Here is a 19,909-nt window from a genome sequence, read left to right as displayed (position 1 = left end):
TTGGGTATCAGTTTTAGCTAATTAGTCTTTCCCACAGGGCTTGTGATACTACAGCACGCCAACAGCCTTTTGTCTCTGTAGAGCTTTGTATTTCATTCTACTACATCTGAGTGCTCACGAGTAAGCAGTGACCTTGGCAATCATTTTAGAATATGCTGGAGCTACTTGTTGTTATTATTATTTTCTGAAACAGATTTCCTTCTAATGCATCATCAGAAGGCTCTTGAAAACTACTTCAGACTCTCCCTGAGTGAGGAGTCAAAGTTCTGTTTATTCATAGGACTGATTCAGAAGCACCAAACTCATCGCTCAGCTCCGACGCATGTGCAGAGCAGTAACTGGCCCCTGCATTCTCACTTGCCAGGACAACTTTCAGCAGCTTTTGTGTTTCTGGGGAATTGACAGCATGGAAAGTACAAAGGAGGTTATATTTCTGTTCATAAGAGGCTGGACCAAGAACTCCAAAACTCAGCTCATATACAGCACAGCCATTTGATGGCAGCAGTTTCTAGCTACTCTTCTGAACAGAGCTGGATGGAAGCCGGCAGCTTTGAAATTAATGGCTTTCCACTACCAACTCACTGAGCTTTCCAACCCAAAATAAAACAGCATTGAAAAAACTTAATTCTTGGATGAAGAAATTGTGTTCTAAATCTAAACTATGACTTAGTTTCTAATGTTCCACAGAAGGCTCTGAAAATAAAGGAGTTTTCACTCTCGTACACTGGCGCTATTGGTGCTATCTTTCCAAAGTCAGTTTAGCTTTTGTTGATTCTTTTCCTCGTCTCAGTCAGAAAGCTTTCTGTAATGGGGTTTTAAAAACACAGGCAGCGGCTGGCACAGGCCTCAGTGGTAGTAAGGACTGGCTGTGTGTCTGTAACTCCTCCAGAACTGCAAGCCTTTGCTCTATTGAATGTGCAAAGAATGGAGTGTGCCTACAACAAGGATCTATGCCATCTGCATTTACGCATCATGCCAAAAGAGACATTCAGCAGAGCACGTGTCCTCGTTTTGTAAGCACCATTCAGAACAAGAGGACTTGACTTATACACAACATTCATTTCAATTTACTCAGCTCCAAGAACACCACAAATAGTCCAAAGGAAAAATGCCTTGTCAGTTCTAAGAATCTGAGGTCAAATTAGTAAGCATTCTGTTGTCATAATTCCTAGATGAGATATTGATTTTCACGTGTTGGTTACACCTGGAGATCTGATGTGCAGACCACTGAAGCCAAAAGAGGACTTTCCAATAACTCTGACCAGTGCAGAATCCAAAATTAAATGAAGGGACACTGAATTTTAGGAATACTGTAGAACACCGTACAGTGATCTCAATTCCACAGTGAGTCACTTGGAAACAAAGCACAGGAAAGTGAGTTTACAACAAGCATTTCTAGCAACAAGACACAGTATGTGGCAGGAGCTGAAAAGAAGCTTGAACATATCAGAAAGTTTGTTGAGGTCTTTATGGAACCTTCTTAGCATCAAGGAAGAGCAAATATCTGAGAGAGGGAAATACCTGTAGTGATGCATGTACCTTTGTGAAGGAAATGGAGAAACTGCTCCTTGGTGGATACACCAGATCACTCGATTGTATTTCTCATGTCCCAGGTGTGTTTCTGTTATTACATGCTGCTACTGTCACCAAAAAAAGGCTATTTGGAAAGCAGTCATCCTCACCACATAGTTTTTGCAGATGAGATAGTGACTTGTGTAACCACATAATTTCCCAAGCCAGTGAAGATATTTTCACAGCTTCCTCTTAAAAACTGAACAAGGAGAACTGCTGAAAGCTTCCTGCAGTTTCTAAACTCTAAACACTGCAATGGTCACCGACACAGCAGTACGTTGGGGGATTTTTTCTGACACCCTCTTATGCTGTTTGCCTCAACCTTTTTTTGTTCATTTACTTACAAGAGGCTCTCTCCCCATTGTTCCTTGGATTTATATCTCCTTTGCTCTGTCGCCCCTTGGTTCCCGAAACTTCCTCCATGCGGTAAATCTCAGAAACGCACAGTTTAGGGTTAAACGCAAAGTACATTTTCCCCTCCTTGATCGTCAAGTTGTGATGATTCCAGTCCCAAAGCTGCTGAAGATTGTGGTTGTCAAGCACGTAGAAGGAGTAATTCCTAGAAGGAAAAATATTAGTTTTAATTCATAGCCAATTCCAACCAAGAATAATTTCATATAAGAAAACATTAGAAACAGTTTCCTCTCATTACTTTAAATTGGTGCTCAGCAGTGGGAAGGACTTTCTTCTCCCCCATGGAGCATGTTCTTCCTGAAAGTTCACTTTGCTCAGAGAGCAGGGAAACGACTGTTACACAGGACTCCAAGGCTGACTTCACCATGTAAAGCCCACTCCAGCATGTGTTTTAATAATTGTATAGAGGCTGCTGTGAGGAATCTAAAATCATATCCTCTGGACAGCCAGTCTCTATGCTGGATTTTCCATTTTGAGGCAAATGGGAAGCAATAACCTCACACACCCTATGGAAGGAAAAGCAGAGTGCTTTTATTCTGACAATAAAACAGCATTGTGAGCACAGCTGTCTTGCTTATGATTACAGAGCAACTCCAAGCTGCACAGTGAGGTTTCCTTGCCTCTCTGTCTTAGCTTACCTCTGAGCCTGGTTTCAACAGGGTGCCAAGTACAGTTGTGCCTCTATACCAGAACCTGACACTAAACAGCTGCACCAACTTCACAGCACAGGATCCATGCTTCAACTTACAGAAGGAATTTGACAGACACCATCAAAATCTGTTTATTTGAGACACCTATTACTGTTACAGTGGCCTAAAATCCCTGCAGATCCTTGTGCACTCCTGAAAAGATGACACATCACCATAATTAGCTGTGTGATTAAGAGATGGCAACTAAGCTTTTTAGGAAAGACCCAAAAAGCTGGACTCAGATTGAACACAACAGAGGTGTGAACACACCTTAAACATTTAATAACAGCATAGTCTGTCTCCTGCTCACAGCTGTGGCAATTATGCTTTAGACACTAGAGGTAATTCCTGTGCTGGAGGAATGTGACTAAGAGCGTCAATAAATGAGGCAAACCACCTGCACACTGGTGCTTTACACCACTGCACAGCAACTGGGCCTAACTGGAGTTACTGTGGCTTGTACATTAAAGCCATCTGCAGAGGTTTGAGCAGCCACCTGAGGCAAGGCAAACAGGTCCCAAGGGCTCCTATATACACTGATAGTATAAATTAGTGGAAGTTATTCTAGTACTGTTCAAAGCACCAAGGAAACCACATTTGAAGGGCTACATACAGTCTCAGACACAGGAGAGGGGCAGTACTGCACGGACTGAAAGGTGGAGCAGGGGCCAACCACAGTGCACTTAGGCTTAGGTTATAAATAAAGATTATACCAGACTTCAGCTCTAACAGGTGTGGAAAAAAACCAGGACGCCAAGGAAGATAGCATGGAAAGAATAAAAGATTTGCTGTAGGAAAACAAAGCACTGCCAATCAAACCCTGGAGACAGTAACTAAGGGGAAGAATGGAGAAAATGGCCCAAAGGACAGGCTGAACCTCTGAACAGGAGCAGGAGGCATAGCTGGTCCCTGGCTTGCCAGAAAGAGCCCCAAGGCAACCTGCATGACCCGTGTACACCCACAGGAGAGAATTCCCACAACATGATGTGTGTCCCCAATTGCAGAGCACCCACAGCCACTGAATTATTGACTGCATACATTAAAAACCTTTTCCTGCAAAGGGAATTTTTTTCTTGCCATTGAAACACATTTACCACAGACTTGGTGTTGTAAAGAGACAATCAGTACTCTGCAAACCAAGTGAATTCCCTCTACACTTTCCATTTTCTGTGACAACCAAGGCAAGCAAGGGAGAAATGCTGAAGTACTGTTTTGTTAGTCCAGTTCAATAAGAAAAGGGATGGCAGAGGTGGGGTCAGTCGTGTAATGAATAACTATTATAATGGATTTCAAGTTAGCCTCCCTCTCACTCCCCAAGGTGGAAGGTGGCATAAAGAACTACTGTTCCAGTACCCAGTACTTCCGGGGTTAAGACCCCTCCCTGCTGTTCACAGCTCTGCCAAGGTAATGGTTCGAGTTCAATCCTTCCTTGCCAGGTGTCCACTTCCATCTAAGGATTTTTGGAAATGCAGTAATGCCTAAATTATGCTAAATGTTTTCCAGAGGAAGAGACTGTCCCTGACCCAAGGTGTGTAACTGCAGTAACTTCCTAGCATGGGTGAATTTTAGCACAAGTAGCTCTTCAATAGAGATCTATTTTACCTCCCCTACTCATTCCTGTTTTCCTCTTCAAAGCTCTACCTATTTACGTCTCTATTGGAGAATCAGATTTAAAACCCTGCCATCTCCCTTCCATCAGCTCTTCTTGCTGACATACAATTATATAAACATAATTACTACTTGAAACACAAAGCTAAACTCAAATTTCAAGAGAGCAAGGGAGAAGAAAAGACAAATCAATAGCTGGAGTATCTGTGAGAGCACACCACACCGTAAGTGGGCTGAACGAGCCTTGCGCTCAGCAAAGTGACAAGCCTCTAGGATCTGCAATTAGAAACAAGCTTTTCTGCAGAGCCAGTGCTCTCACTGCAAAGGACAGCAACCTCTTCAAGTGCAGCATGAAGAGCTGCCCTTTAACTCACTCTGTCAGATGGTGGAATTTTAAGAATTTAGCTGACCAAAACTAGCCTGAGAGAAAGAGGGAGGTTGTGAAGGATCCCTCGTGCTGTAACTTTATCCTGTCAGGGAAGATAAATTGGATAGGAACAACTTCTCCCACCTTTTCTTATATGACTCCCCATAATTCTTCATTTAATAGGTCTATTATTACTGGGGGAGTATTATTTCTCCCAGAGAATGCTGGTTTATAATTGGGATGGCTCCTTGATTCAGACTAAGACAGAGCAAAGCAGTTTGCACATTGGGGGTTGGACTAGATGACCTTTGGAGGTCCTTTCAAAATCAAACTCTTCTATGATTTCAGCACTCCAGGTTGACTGTCTTTTACCATCACCAGGAAACAGAAATCATATACAGCACGAAGTATCACACACTGTATAATTACAGAAGCAATAGAACACACAGCAAACATTTCAAGGGATCAGCTTTACTTCTCCAGATCAGTCTTTTACCAACTCAATATGTAATTGATTTAATGCTAGCATTTTGAGAAGCTGCAAAGAATTGCAACTTGCAATCTATTCCATACAGGTTGGGTGACTTCCAGTTGCACTTTTTGGCAACTGAAGTTCACCTTCCCTTTCAGCTAATACTGTCCATAAAACTCTGCTGAGAGCCAACAGCAAGAACTGTGAGAAAATCCAATTGCTTCTCAAGATGTTCTTTTATCAAATAGAGCAAAAAGTATCAAAGATGCTTCATCAACGTAGGTTTTTCTAAAGAGATTCTTTGAAATGAAAAACAGCAACAAAATTACCATTAAAATACTTCTCATACACTCCATCTGATAAGCTGATTGGGACACTAATCCAACCACCCAATGCCTGTGTGGTGGCGTTCATCGGGACAAAACCGTTGCCTATTAGCGGAAGAGAAGACCCTAGAAATGGTGTGTGAGTGTTTGGTAGGAGACTCATTCTCTGCAGCTATCCATTCAAGTGAAATTTTAAGTATCTGAACACTTACCCATCCACCTGTTCCTCTCCCAGAATATATCTCAGGCTCTTCAAGAAAGACAGGGAGACCAGCGCATGGGAGTGACGGATCTTCACATAGCCTGTGACTGTCTCGATCAGACCCATAAAATTCTCCAGTTCTGAGGCAATGTTATCTACAGGCAGAAAAACAGGATTTTATTATTGCAGAATTCAGAGCTTTAGCTGCTCTTCTGCTAAATGCAGGAATAAATGCTTCTAAGTTCTGAAAATGAAAGACACTGGCATTGCTCCCCCAGTAACAGTTGCCTGTGTGGATGGATGGTTGCAGGGCAAAATAAAGCCACAGAGCAACAGTGGAAAACCAGTCTTGCTTTTCCATACTGGTATACCTGCTTTTTCCATGGGCATTGCACTCTGAAGCCAGCTCTAACTGTTGAGACAGCATTCTGGCAGGGATAAAAAGACCCTTGTGTAAATGTACATGTCCATGAGATTGGAACTGCTCTTCAGCTAGAAGGCAAAGCTCATGCAGGAAGTTCCATTGGAAAACAGAAGATGTAGAGGTGCAGGTATGAAAAGGTGGAGTTACGCTATCGGTCTTGTCTGGGGCATAAAGAAACGCTTTCAGTAACCTAAAAGGCTTTGGCTACAAAACTGAGACCTCTTGATGAATCAACAAAGATAAAACATACAGATGTCCTCATGCCATGCAGCTTGTCCCACAGAGGAAATGATTTAAATGACCGCAGGGCAAGCTTTGCTCTTCTGTACTGCCTAGGCTACAGCCCATCCTTCACAAGGCTCACCTTTGCAGTCCTTATCTCCAGCAATCCCTGATCCATGCCCATTGCCTAGTGTCAGCATCCTGCCGAGTTCCACTGCAGTTGTGAGAGGTTTTTAAGCACTCAGGATGGGAGAAGCTACTACAGTATGTGTTCGCTGTCATAAAGTCCCTACAGATGTCTGGGAAGCCCCATTACCAGATACCCATGGTTGGTTCCCATAGCAAATAAACTGGGAGGGAGTAGATGCTTCTCAGCATTCTAAGGTAATACTTAAAAAATAAGCCTCCCCTACATTTGCCCCATGTAGCTGTAACATCTGCTGTAAAGGAAGACTTTACCTACAGCAGTGAGACCACAAGTGAAACAACTCACATGCTGCTGCTCCTAAACCCTGAAGTTTTCATTCAGCAGAAGGAAAGCAACCAAATGTATCTAAATCTTTCGATCTTATTCATGAAACTAAAAGGACCTTCCAAAGGGAGATGCTTTTCCAATAAAAACCTAACAGTGATTTTTACTCTGCTTTTAAGAGCTCATCAACTGTCAACACCTCCCCAGCTGATGAATCACTGCTCTGACAAATTTAATCCAGGGCTTGTTCAAGACATGTGACAAAGGTGGCCAGCTCACTAATGCTGACCATCCAGAGGCACAGTATGAGGCTTTATGAGCTCTCAGCACTTTGGATCCCATGTTTCAGCAAAACACCACACCTTGCCTTAAAAAGTGAGGACAGGCAGTCTTACAGTGCCATGCTTTATTGCAGACAAGTTATTTACCTACCCAGATGAAAGGATTTTCAACTTTTCCACCTTTTGTGGCCCTTATTATTCCTTTGGGACTACTGCTCATCTCCCTGTTAATCCTGGTTCCCTGGCCTGCCAGGAAAGCTGAAAAAATACCAGCTTTCACTGCCTCACAGCCTGCTAGCCAAACACCTATTCCATCTGCACAGTGGAGAATGGTGCTACAGAGGGCCAAATCAAACAGGAGCACTGTATGGACTGGAAAGCAAATAGTTTGCTGAGTTGTTAATGTTCTTATCATTATGCTGACAGACAAAAGGAAAAATATTAAACCCAACTTTATCGGGGTCCATAAAGAGAGGGCAATCACTTACTTCCACGGCGGATGTTAATCAGCAGATTTCCCTTGAGAATTGTGCATCCCTGCAGCATTTGTGCTGATGTGACAGAGTCAATCGTCTTTGTTTTCTCATCCTCACAAATTTTGGGGCAAGGCCCTTCACAAGGACTGCAGAACATGCTGTCAGGAAAAAAAGGGAGACTGAAAATAAGCCACAAGAGCCTACAGACTGCTTTGAGTTAAAGCATTCCCCTCTAAAGCTAGAATCAGAGCTGCCGTACTTTGGGAGAGGGCTGCAAATAACTTAGCACATGGTTGAAGCATTGTACCTTCTGCTGACAGCAACACAGGAATGAAAGAATGGACCCACACCTGCTGCCTGCAAGCTTCTGAAAGGCTCTGAAGTCCTTCCAAAGTAAAAGGCACTTCAGGTAAAGCCCAGTGCCCTGCACTGGTGCACTTCCTCTAACAGTTCTATCCAGAAAGACCACCGCTCTCATGTATGCAGACAGCTTCACAGTGCTGCGAAGTTTTGTGCTAATCCAGGCCCAGCCTCCAAAAATAGGCCAATTGGGAACTGGAGATGGGAAAACACTGCTCAAGTTCTTATAAAGTTGTCTGTCTTCATGCCCTTAAACCAACATTTGAAGCTCAGCACTAGAGAATTCCATGCTCCTGGCACTGCTAACTTGGGATGGACAAGTACGGGAGCATACAGTCATAAGTGGCGTGGAGAAAGCAAGCAGTGAATTACTCACTATTTCTTCAAGCTTATAAAAGCAGCAAGTTTAAACAAGTAGAAGGATGGATCTTGATACAAGGCAAAACTGATTTTTAATGAGAATTGGGAGAGACAGGAGGGAAGCATAAGCAGGTTCAAAATGGATTGCACAGAGAACAGGTCCAGCAGTGACTGTACAACACCAACACATACACAGCTCTGAACTTGGGAGAGATGGAATGCCAGAGTCCGGGAGGAAACACTGAAGCAGAGGCTTATGTCTCCTGCTTCTTACACTCAGAAGCATTCATAAGCTGTTTTTAGTGGCCAAACTCAAGGAACAAGAACTCAGGCCAGGCAGCCTTTGTCTACAACAGCTTTTTTTAAAGGCTCCATGTTATAGTGCCTGCACATTCACCTCAAAATTGCACATCCCATGTGCACACAACGAAACCGATCGCTCCTCCTGAGAAATGTCCTTCCTCAGTCACAGTAGTTGTTATTTTTCAATTTATTCTAGCATTTTCCTTCGTATTTCACTCTTACTTACCCCACCTTATTGCTTTAAAGTGGGGAAGAATGAGGAATACCAAACCCAGCTCCAAAGACAAAGGCTTCTGAAGACAGCACTGATGAACAGGGACTTAGTATTTATTCTTTTTAAAAGAAACTGAAGCCACTTTCTCCCGAGGCTTGAAGAAACACCTACACTGATAACAACAGTTTTTCATGCATAAACAAGAGAAGAAAGAAGCTTCCATTTCTTAGGGTTATGTATCTATTTCAAAATCCTACCCTATAACATGCCACAAACCACTAAAAGCTGCAGACACAAGCAAGAGACATTCAGCTCAGTGTACAAGAATGCTGGAAACGCTTTCTTTCCATTTGCAACTATTTGTTAACACCACCTCTGGGGAACAAAGCATTCACTAGCCTTGAGTTACAGCTCCTTTCAATCTCATCAGCAGAACAGGACACTGAGATAGGAGGAGCATGCACTGCAAGCAGTTCAAACAACTGGCACCACAAGCTCAAGTAGGTAACACAAGAAACACTGCTCAGCTGCACTCGAGCGAAGGCAGCGTGAAGTTGCTGACATCCGAAATTCAACTGCAGATGGCCTTAGTATTTCATCCAACAGCTGGATGACACACAGGCATGCACAAACCACAACTGGGGCAGGTATCATCATAACTACCTTCCCAAAAAACTCAGCATCTTAGAAGAGCCCACAAAGGCATCTTTTTAGCACAGTACTGCAGAACTACAAGTTTTGGTACAGACTATCCTCCACTTGAAGTCCATGACCTCCTAGGGTCCAGCTCTGGCTGCTTGCTTAGACCACTAGCAAAATAAGATAATCATAAACGTGCAGCACTCCAACTGCTAGGATCAAAGAAAAGCAGGTAGGTGACATTCTTCCAAGAAATTATTCTGTATAATGCTGTCAGCTGCTGCATTATTTTTATTACCATCTACATGATTGCTCCCTTATAACATACAATTGTTATCACCTGGAAACAGTGCAAAAAGGGAACTAACATTAAATACATTCAATAATACATCTGCCTGAAATGCAAGCACACATAAGGCAAATAATCCACAGAGCATGGCAACTCCTGTGTGACAGGAGTGATCCGTGACATGGTCATCAGCCAACATTCAACCCTGTGTTCCTGGACTTTCCCTTTCATTTTCTTACTTGAAGATCTGGTTCTGCATTGTCCTAACCGCCTCAAGTCCTTCAGAGGAATCAGTGCCAGCTGACAATGTACAGGTCCACATAGAAGCAGACTTTTCAATGGCAAATTCATCTGAGAAAGCCTTTACCAGGAAGTCACACATTTCCCTATCCTATATTCTCATTTCTACCTAATGTCATCTGCAGCAGAAACAGAATAGGGGGTGACAAAACGTGCCAACGCTGCTGGCCTTGGCAGAAGCTGCGTTACCTTTGGCTCCCGTTGCGTATGAACCCAGAGGGGCATTCCGCCATGCACTCGTCGTTGTGAATCACAAACCTCTCGTATTCACTGGTTTCGGTGGCAGGGACCTTGGAGCAGAACTCCTTAGTCACACAGCGCCAGCCTTCAAACTTGTAGGTGTTGGGGGGGCAGGTGGGCAAGCAGACCCCCTCGTAGTAGTAGTTGCGGCAGGCCACGCAGGCGGTGTTGTTGTCAGGCGCCGTGCAGCTCCCCAGGCACTCGGGATGGCAGCACTCCTTTTGGTCTGTACAGGCTCGCTTGCCACATGAGCTGGGGCACACTGCAACACAGAAAGGCAGGCAGCGTGAGCAGGTGGGACCAAAGAGAATGGCGTTCAGGAGAAAGCCCTTATCCAGAAAACTCCAAGCTCCCAGTCCCTGACCTCTGGAGAAGCTTTGCAGAAGAACTAACTCCTGTAAGAATGACAAACTGAATTCTGCTCTTCTCACTTTTAGTTGCCCGAAAGTATCTTTTCCTCAGAGCAGATTTATACCATGAGCCAATAAGAATAACAATAAAAAAACTGTTGAAAGCAAGATCAACATAAGGATAATGGAACCAGGCAAGCACTGGAACCTATTCCATAGCCCAAATATTGTGTTATGGGGGTTTGTGGGGTTTTTAAGAGCTTATTGTCTTCCAAAGCATTTCTTGCCTTTCCTATTTGTACTTCAAATTGCTCTCACACTGGCAAGAAAAAAAGCTTCCTTTAAACAATTTAATTACACTTGTACGACAAAGCATTCTGTGCTGTAGTACACATGGTTAGGTTGACCCCAATGTAGCATCCCAATGTTGCTTATGTATGCAAAATGAGGTTTAATGAAGTACAGATGGTAGACATCAAATACTGTGCAATCATGGAGCTACTATTTCCCCCTGAAAAGCGTTACAGAATTGTGCCTTATCCCCACATTCTGGGTTCAGAGAACACAATATAAAAGGGGGGGGGGGGGGGAACTGGGATGTAAATTTATGGAGACATGAATTTCATGTGAAAGCTTTTGGGCTTGGAAGACAGGAGCAAAGAGCAGAACCACCAGCAGACAAGCTCACCACTGTTACATCAAAAGAAGTGGCAGCATTGTATTTATGTAACAACGTTTTGATTACAGCGTTGTATGGCCTTTTGGCCATGCGAGCTGTGTGCCAGAAGCTCTGTAAACAAACACAGATAGGGAATCTGGTTTGCATTAAGTAACTGTCTTCCACTTTCTAACTTAGCTAAAACACAGCAATAACAGCACAACCCAAAATTTCAGTACCACACTCCAGTGAGATCCAGGCAAAGCACCACAAGGCGTTTAAACTGAACAACCTGAGCGAAAGCACATAACCAGCACAGAAGGTAACATCCCAAAATGAACATGGGAGCAGCAGGGCCCAGCCTGCCGAGAGAGACAATGCTGATGAAAATACAAGAGCCCCCCCAAGAGCTCTGCATTGCATTTTGTCTTTCAGTTTGCAAGTACAGTGTTGTTTTAATGCAGGACTGAGCACCTTAAAACCTCAACCCTCTCCTCTTCCCATAGGCTTTGCTGTATGTTTTATGATGCTATCACTGGAGGCGTTCAGGAGGAGACTGGATAGGGTGCTTGGTTGCATGGTTTAGTTGATTAGGTGGTGTTGGATGATAGCTGGGACATGATGATCTTGAAGGTCTCTTCTATTCTACTGCACTCTACTGAGCAGAGCACCACAACGATGACACGGGACCAAAAGCATGGCAGTGCTAGTAAGCAGTAATTAAAAGAAGATAAGCAAACAAACAAAACCCACAAATGCAAACTAAAACAGAAACAAACCTGGACAACAACAACCACCCAAACAAAACCACCTCTTTGTAGCTCTGCATCCTATGTCAAGCTTTGCTTTATAAGCAATTTTCTGCCAGCTTTAATGTAGTGTCTGCCTTGAAGAGAACTTGGGAAACTGCCATCAGAGAATTTCCTGGGTTGTATCAAAATGGTCCTAGATTCATCCTCCTTAATTTTTCATTTCAGGGGACTTTTTTGTCTGTTTGTTTTTCTTCCCTTTTCTCTGCCTTTTTTACAAAGCCCTAACTGCCAACTCTGCAAGTTTAGTCACCTGGGTGTGAAGCTGGTTTCTCCTTCTACAATTAAGGCTCAGAGATCTCCAGAGGAATCTCCACCTGATACTCCCCAACAGCCTGAACAGTATCTCCCCTCCATTAGCAGGTAGCTCTGAAGGACCATCAGCAGACCTGCTTACAGTACCTGACAGTGCTATTACTTGGACATAAGCAGCCACATACCACTAGCACAAGCAGCTAGCAGTCAAGATAGCTGGGATACAGCAAACTGAATCAGCAGCTCTGAGTGAAAAGGTACTGCTGGAGTTGCACAAGAGCTTAAGTGTCTCTCTGAATTAGGAAAGAGTAACTATTCAACCCTGCAGCCTGCAGGTGGTGGAGTCGCCATCCTTGAAGGTGCTCACAAACATGTGGACGTGACACTTCAGGACATGCTTTAACAGCCATGGTGGGATTCGGCCAATCGCTGATCTTAGAGAGGTCCTTTCCAAACAAAACAATTCTGTAACACCACAACAGCACTGCTGTTACCACCTCTGCTCCACGCCTGCAGTTTTTAGTGAAGCCAGGAAGAAAACAGAAGGTGGTGGAAGTAGGAAGACTATGAGCATGAGAAGATGGGAGCGTGAGGATGGCTGATGCCTGCCCAGGTAGCAGCACAGTATAACACACATACCACAGGAAGAAAATTTTGCAGAGCCAGTTACTTGTGAGACCACTGAGAGCAGGAATGCAGAGGAAATCACTGCTACATAATGCACTGCAGAAAGACGCTGGGTTGTTGCTTTGTTTTGTGGGTGCTGGTTGGGGGTTTTTCCCCTCCTTGAAAAGGAAAAAACATGCACAGCAAATCTGTACACAAAATAAACAAGCATGCAGCTGTGTGGATTTCTCTGGGGTTGTGTCTGGCTTTTTGTTTGTTTGTTTTGTTGGTAACCCACACCACTGTCAAGGAAGTAAAATCTGCCTGGATGCCACCTTAGTAAGGCATCAGCAATGGTCTCTCCCTTTACTCTGCACAGTGCTACACGTGTTTGTGACTACTAAGGGATTAAAAAACATTCAGTGTGTCTTGCTAGCAGATGGACTGCTGTGCTGAGTGGGTGCCAGAACTCAGCATTTCGTGTGGCAGCTACATTTCCAGTTCAAAGCTCTACTAAGGAAAGAAAACCACACACACACTCCCCATGCCTCCATAAAATTCATTACCAGCTGTATTGATCAACTACTTTTTTGTTGTTGAAAACAAAAGAGCTGGCAAAAAATGAATGCTGCTACATTAAGTTTTCAGAAAAATACAGCAGAAAAAAGATCTGAGTTTATTTCATTCTCAGGAAAGACTTTTGTATTCCCTTAATGCCTCTGCCATTCATGAACAGTCTGCTATATAAATAGGATTCTGACATCTCCTGGTAAATCTGCTGACTCTTGTCTACAGAAATACAGACTGAAGCACAGAAGGAGACAAGTTCACATGGAGAAGGCAATCAGTGAGGCAGGTTTTCAGAATCTAGTCATATGTTAATCACAACCATTTCAAGAATCCCTGGAAATTTTTTGCAGATGATTTTTTTAAGAGCTCAGCAACCTCGCCTTTCTCTCAGTCCTATTTTTCACTTGATCTTGCTCACACTGGCAGAGTTCTCAGCCTGGAGACAATGTGGGTATCCTGTTTCTTTGAAGAGACAGAACAAGAACCTTCCTCTGTGTGTAGAATATATTATGAACAACAAAAATGTCTTATCTGCCTTACATGCCAGGTTCTCTCAGATATTCTTGTTAGAGAAATCTTACTGAACAACACTGGCTGGCCTCACAATCCAGCTCCATCCATCCTTCCCCCGACTCTGCCCTCCCAAACTGTGCCGCTTGGCCTGCTAGATTTATACCACAGCACTTGAAATGCAGGCTCCAAAATACTTATGACAACACCGCCACAACCAAAACCAAAATCCAACCAAACCAACAACAAAACAACCAACCAAAACAAACCAACAAACTAACCCCGAAATTCACTTAAACTGTTGACATTAGTCCCTAAGATCATTGAAGAGAAAAACATGCAGACAGTGGGCTGACGCTGGGGACAGAATCTATCAGGCAGGTACAACAGTGCCTTGGATCATGAAGGCTGACGACTATATAAAAAGCCCTGAACGAATCCTTGCTGACAAGCACAAGGGCAAAAAAAAATGCTAATTGTCATCATGTGGAACTACAAAGATAATGGAAAATTTCAAAGACCTTGGAGGGCAGCCATGGAAGAAGGAAGTCAAAGCAAGGCCTGGAAAAGGGCAGACCCTCAGGCAGTTCATGATTTTACTGAAGAGATGACAGCAGCTTGACTAGACCAGACTGTCTATTTACATTCAGGGAGCCAAAGTAGTGAATAATCATCAGATCTTCAGAGAAGGACATTACAAGAGTACCAGCAACCACAAATCAAATGTACTGGAGCATACTCAACAACAGGAGTTTCTTTGACCATCTACATTTTATTCTCTCTCCAATTTCTGACAAGTTTTCCTTGCCAACAAAATTCAGGACGCTCTCCAAATACTATCAGGCTACTATGGTCTCTCACAAAGTATTTAATTCCAAGATGCCCACTTACTGAACAAACCAGATTCACACCTGACGTACAGATACTTTAAAACGAAGTACAAGGATTTAACACACAGCAGCAGTTCCAAGAGACTCAAGGTGCTAAACCAAAACTGCAAACACAAAGCAAGGCTGCAAAATCCTCAAACCTGTCTGTCCGAAAAAAGCAAGCAGCAAGTCACCTCTCTGTAGCTGCAGCAGCTCCTTTTTGGCCAGCCTGACGCTAAGGGGGCTGGCAGTAAGTTTTCCTGACATCTAACACCTCCCTGCTATTTGCAGTGCGCACAAAGCCGCGGCCGGCTGCAAACGCTCTGCCTTGACATCATGGCTATGGTGCAGCTTGGACAGACCAAGTGTTCTTATCAGCTCCAAGACGCCGTGACTTCAGCAACGCTGAAACAGAAAAATCAGGTGAATAAACAAGCGGTCACAGGGAGTGAACGTGCAGCCAGAAGAGGAAGACTTCTGGCAAGCTGAGGCCCTGGCCTCTGCCAAGTGTGGCACGGTGCCAGTCACACGCGGGCAGGCAAAAGGTTGCCAAGTGTGGGATAAATATTTTTTTTAAGATTCTCTCTCTCCCTGTAAAACAATATTTGAGCCTTCATTTTCTACACCGTTCCTGGGTGGTTTAGGGCATCCTTCATGTAAAATAATGTTTCAGAATGAAAAGGGGGAGAAAAAGTCTAGCTTTGAGTAGCAATCAGAGGAGAAGGAGGGCATTTTCTGCTAGCCAAGCACTGAAGAAAGTAGCTGCCTAAATGTATCCCCCAAGAGAGAAAGCCCATCATTGCTGGAATGCTAATCCCTCTGCATGACAGAAGTGTTTAAATATTGCATTTTAATGGGTTAAACTTTGCTGTGGTCTTTCAAACAGCTGACTTCAAATGCTCAAGCAGCCTATACAAGACCTGATTTCTTCTGCCCAGTATGTTGTGAGAATAGAGAGACTGGAAAGACATTACTCAGAAAATCCAGCTCCAGTGATTCATGGCCAGGGCCAGAATCGAATACCTACAGCACACAGGCTGCAATAAGGAAATACACACATTAAATACAAGCAACAATGTGCACTGGTCCCAGAAAGACGAGTGCAAGCCATCGCCACAGAACTGAGCAAGCCACTTCGAGCAGCTGTATAGAACTCTTGCTCCACACCCAGGTATTTCAACATACCAACGATGCCGTATTTCTCTTTTCTTTTCTCCCCTCAGCACTCCACAACTGGTTCTCTCATTCACAGAACATCATGAAGGCAAGCACGCTGTCTAATAGTTAAGATAAAGTTTGGCAGATACAGAAATTAAATGCCAGGACTCAAAGGTTTGCTTTAATCCAGCAGTGATACTAAGATTTGGAAGCAACCATCTCCTTCCTCTTTAAACCTCTAGTGTGTACACAATCATCCTCACCAGTAAAATAGTTGAGTAAGGCTACATGAACTTACACCAAGAAGTAAGAAGAGGGCATTGAGTCCACAGCCTGCAAGCTATGTCTGATTCAAGATCACTTCGCTAGTCATGTGTTTCCGTATTCCCAGGCATTACCAGCCCATTTTCATCTGACAGACCTTTCCAAGGATCACAACATGATTCTGAAGTTGTTCTGTGAATTGTTTTCCACCCACTATACAAATCCAGCTGAATTTTAACTCTATCTGGTCGCTTCCACACAAAGCTTTTCAGTCTATTGCTGTTTGGTGTTTCACTTTGTCACAAATGCTGTATGCCACATCCCCTATGGGAAGAAAGAGGTGTGATGAAGCACTAGAACTTCAACATAACCCCACAGAATTTGCCCAACCTGATGCCAGTCCACTAACTACTCAAGTTTTAATCATATGAAAGATGGATAAAGGAACCTATTGTCGTATCCTCATCCTCAGGATTTTATGGTTGAAAACCAATACCACCCTAAATATCTGCACAGCCAGTTGTGCAGCAGTTGGATCCAAATGCTCAGATGGAAGCAGCTGTATATGATTCTAGTGCAAAGGAAGTGGAACAAAGGAGAGGAGAGAAGGTAGGAAAATAAAGCCCAGCATCACTCAGCACCTGGAGACTCTCAGAAGCCACCAGATGCAGTAAGATCTCTGAAACAAAGATAAAACATTCATCATTCAATGGCACACACTGTGCCAGAACACATTGTTGTGGTGAGGTATTCAGTGCCACCCAACTCTGCAAATTTTTTCTTCAACATAGTATTTCCTCTCCCCCTCAGAACAGTTTTAGTAAGTAAAGCATTTCAGACCAGCACACACCAGCACACACCAGCACAACCACGAGGAGCCCGAGGCCCGTGGCGCGGTTTGTAAGCCCTCAAACATACAAATGCCTCAAAGTAACATACCTGTAGCTCTCCCTCCCAGCTGAAAAGAATGAAGCAGGCTATTAAAAACAATGATGAAAACAATCCAGTGGATACACTGGAGTTTGATGACCCACCATCACCACCCTCTTTTGTCTATCTACCATTCATTCTTTACCCTAAATTAAGTTACCTCAAAACAGATTCCAGGCTTCCCAACTGTGACACATAACAACATGTGTGCTAAAACCATTTTATTTGGAGTGACTAAAGGACTTGGGGACACTATTTGGCACTGCAAAACCTCCCATCCCTCCAGCTTTTCTGCAAGTGAAGTAATCAACCCTGCTAAAAGCTCCAGCTGCGTTACAGCTACTCGTGTCACACCAAAATGAGGGCAAATGGAAAGCCAAGTGAAGACAACAACTACCTTAGACCATAGTCAAGAGGAACGGATAGATAGCACAGTTACTCCATTTGCTCCTAAGTGCGTAATACTAACGACCAGGAAGGTGCAAATAAACAGAACTTATTGACAAACCCAGGCAGCATGAATTGCATTCTCTTTCAAAACAGTTTATGTTGCCCAGCACAACCCAGACTGGCATCATTGCAGCTGGCACTCAAAAGAAAGAGGAAAAAAAACAAGTCCATTTTGTCTCTCTACACCAGTATGAATTCAGTACATAAACAAGCTCAGCTGAGGCATGTACACAAGCATCTATCAGGCCTTCAGGCCAGTTTTACTCTAACACTAGGTAAACAAATCAGTTGGGATGTTTCACCATCAGTACTGCACTGTTCTAGAAACATTTCCTCTCTGGAAAGGGAAATTTCCCACTGTAAGACGCAAATCAGAACAGTAACACTGATGCCAGTGGGGATGAAAGCAGGGAAGTGAGGGTCATCTTGCAGCAGTGAGCCCTACTCCCTGTGCACTGCCATCACCCATCACTCACAAATTTGTTCACATTTCTAAAGGGGCAACTGAAGTTCCTGAACTCTTCAGTGACAAAGAAAAGGGCTGCTGCTGCAAATTGGTTTTCTTTTTGCTCCAGATTAAGGGCAGTACATTGATTGTTGTTGCTTAAAGATGGATTTAATCTGCCTATATTCCAAATGCTGCAAGTGTAAGGCAGTAAGGCTTACAGGATCTTACCAATATACTACAAACAAGGAGTGATGGTCAGTCGTCTCCTGGCAAAACCCCAGCTGGTGAATAAATACCATTCACATTCCAGATTTATTCTGAAGGAAGACAGTTTGATAATATTCTCACACAGGCCTAGAGTATGTAGTTCTCCTAATGCTAAAGGATAACGGCAGTTTACTCTGGGGCAAAAAGAAGTCAGGGGTTTGGAAGGACTCAACTGCTGCTCTGTTTCAGGAATTCCCTTTGTGTTTATGCATTAAGCCCATCAACAGGCTTAACCATTCTGGCACAAGCAATGAAACATAATGCTCACCTTAGAGGCACACATCACCACCGCTCCAGTAATTATACTAGAAGTTAAAAAAACCCAACCTTCAGTAAAATTGATGTTTACAACACATACAATAGAGCAAACCTGGAAAGGTTGTGCTCATCTCTAACTGGGACACCTGCATTAAAAACTAAGAACAAGACACGTTGAGTTTTAGCTGCTGAAAACAGCCAGAAAGAGCAAGATCAAATTGCCTCACCCCAGAGCAAGTTCCTTCAGGCTGTTCACCTGCTAGTGAGATAACCCAGCAAAACTAGGATTAAGATCTAGGCATTTAGGAACTTGAGAAAATAATTACTACAATGGAATGGCAAAACCAAGATACAGTAATACCGATGGCTCGGAACGTTAGCACAGACAGGAGGCTGCACTTGTCCTAAATGATGCTCTCTGGTCTGGGAGGTATTTGCACAATGCAAGTGAAAGCATCCTGTTAAGACCAACATCACTTCAAACAATATTAAGGCTACTATGTTGAAAATGATAAGACAAAGTATTTTGTTGTGACAGGAAAGCAAATCTGAGAGCAAATGAAGGCTGTGCTCTTGAGATCCACAACAAGCAAGAGGGGAGCTCTTCCCTTGGTTTTATTAATCAAAAGGTTGTTTTGGTTTCATTCTGAATCTTTCCTCTACTAGAAACACAGAGGGAATACAGAAGGTGTCAGATTTTGTAGGACTCAAAAGCAGAAGACAAGATCCAACATTAATCCATCCCTTAATGTATTGTAGCAAACGTACAGGCAACAGGGACAGTGGAAGGATACAACTGACTTGAAACCTGCATTAAAATTCCTTTCCCCCCATACATCAGGACTGGGGATTCAGTGTTTCAGAAGGAAACAGGAAAATGTTACAGGTCTTGTCAGACTTGATGCAAAATTGTCTTCGTAGTCTCTAAATCATCTCCAACTGTTTGAACATGAGCTCTAGTTTTAACTCCATCCTACAAAGGTTTAATCTCCAAAGAACAAAACTGCCGCAACAGTTGCCTGTTTGCTTGCAGGTTACTGAACGACTGCTTGCAGCTACAAAAAGCTGAGTCAGGATGCAGAGCCTGCTCTGGGAATGACAAGGATGCCCCTGATCACAGAGGCACTGGACACAACTGCATTCTCAAAGGAAGTTCCAAGCAAACCTCTGCAAACCCGGCAGCTCTGAATCCCCAATTTGCTCAAGCCAAGCAAAGGACTGAAGCACCTGGATTAGAAGATACTGGGAAAAAGCAACCTGGGTCAGTGAGGGACACT

The 19,909-nt window shown here is 43.5% G+C and overlaps 1 protein-coding gene across 3 annotated transcripts in view; it reads right to left on the bottom strand.

Annotated features, from left to right (window-relative positions):
- IGF1R (insulin like growth factor 1 receptor) overlaps positions 1–19,909 on the bottom strand; it is a 182,843-nt gene that overhangs the window by 38,100 nt on the left and 124,834 nt on the right. For all 3 annotated transcript variants that reach the window (XM_068143346.1, XM_068143347.1, XM_068143348.1), the window contains exons 3-6: positions 10,180–10,492; positions 7,538–7,683; positions 5,661–5,805; positions 1,917–2,131 (exon numbers count right to left, since the gene is read on the bottom strand). In XM_068143346.1, the coding sequence (XP_067999447.1) occupies positions 1,917–2,131; positions 5,661–5,805; positions 7,538–7,683; positions 10,180–10,492 (819 nt within the window). The remainder of the gene's footprint in view (positions 1–1,916; positions 2,132–5,660; positions 5,806–7,537; positions 7,684–10,179; positions 10,493–19,909) is intronic.

The sequence above is a fragment of the Melanerpes formicivorus genome, unplaced genomic scaffold (assembly GCF_026170545.1).
Source record: "Melanerpes formicivorus ecotype bairdi unplaced genomic scaffold, bMelFor1.0.p_v2 SCAF_10, whole genome shotgun sequence".
In the NCBI taxonomy this organism is placed as follows: domain Eukaryota; kingdom Metazoa; phylum Chordata; class Aves; order Piciformes; family Picidae; genus Melanerpes; species Melanerpes formicivorus.
Note: the sequence above shows the minus strand (reverse complement) of the source record. Positions and strands in the feature narration are given on the sequence as shown.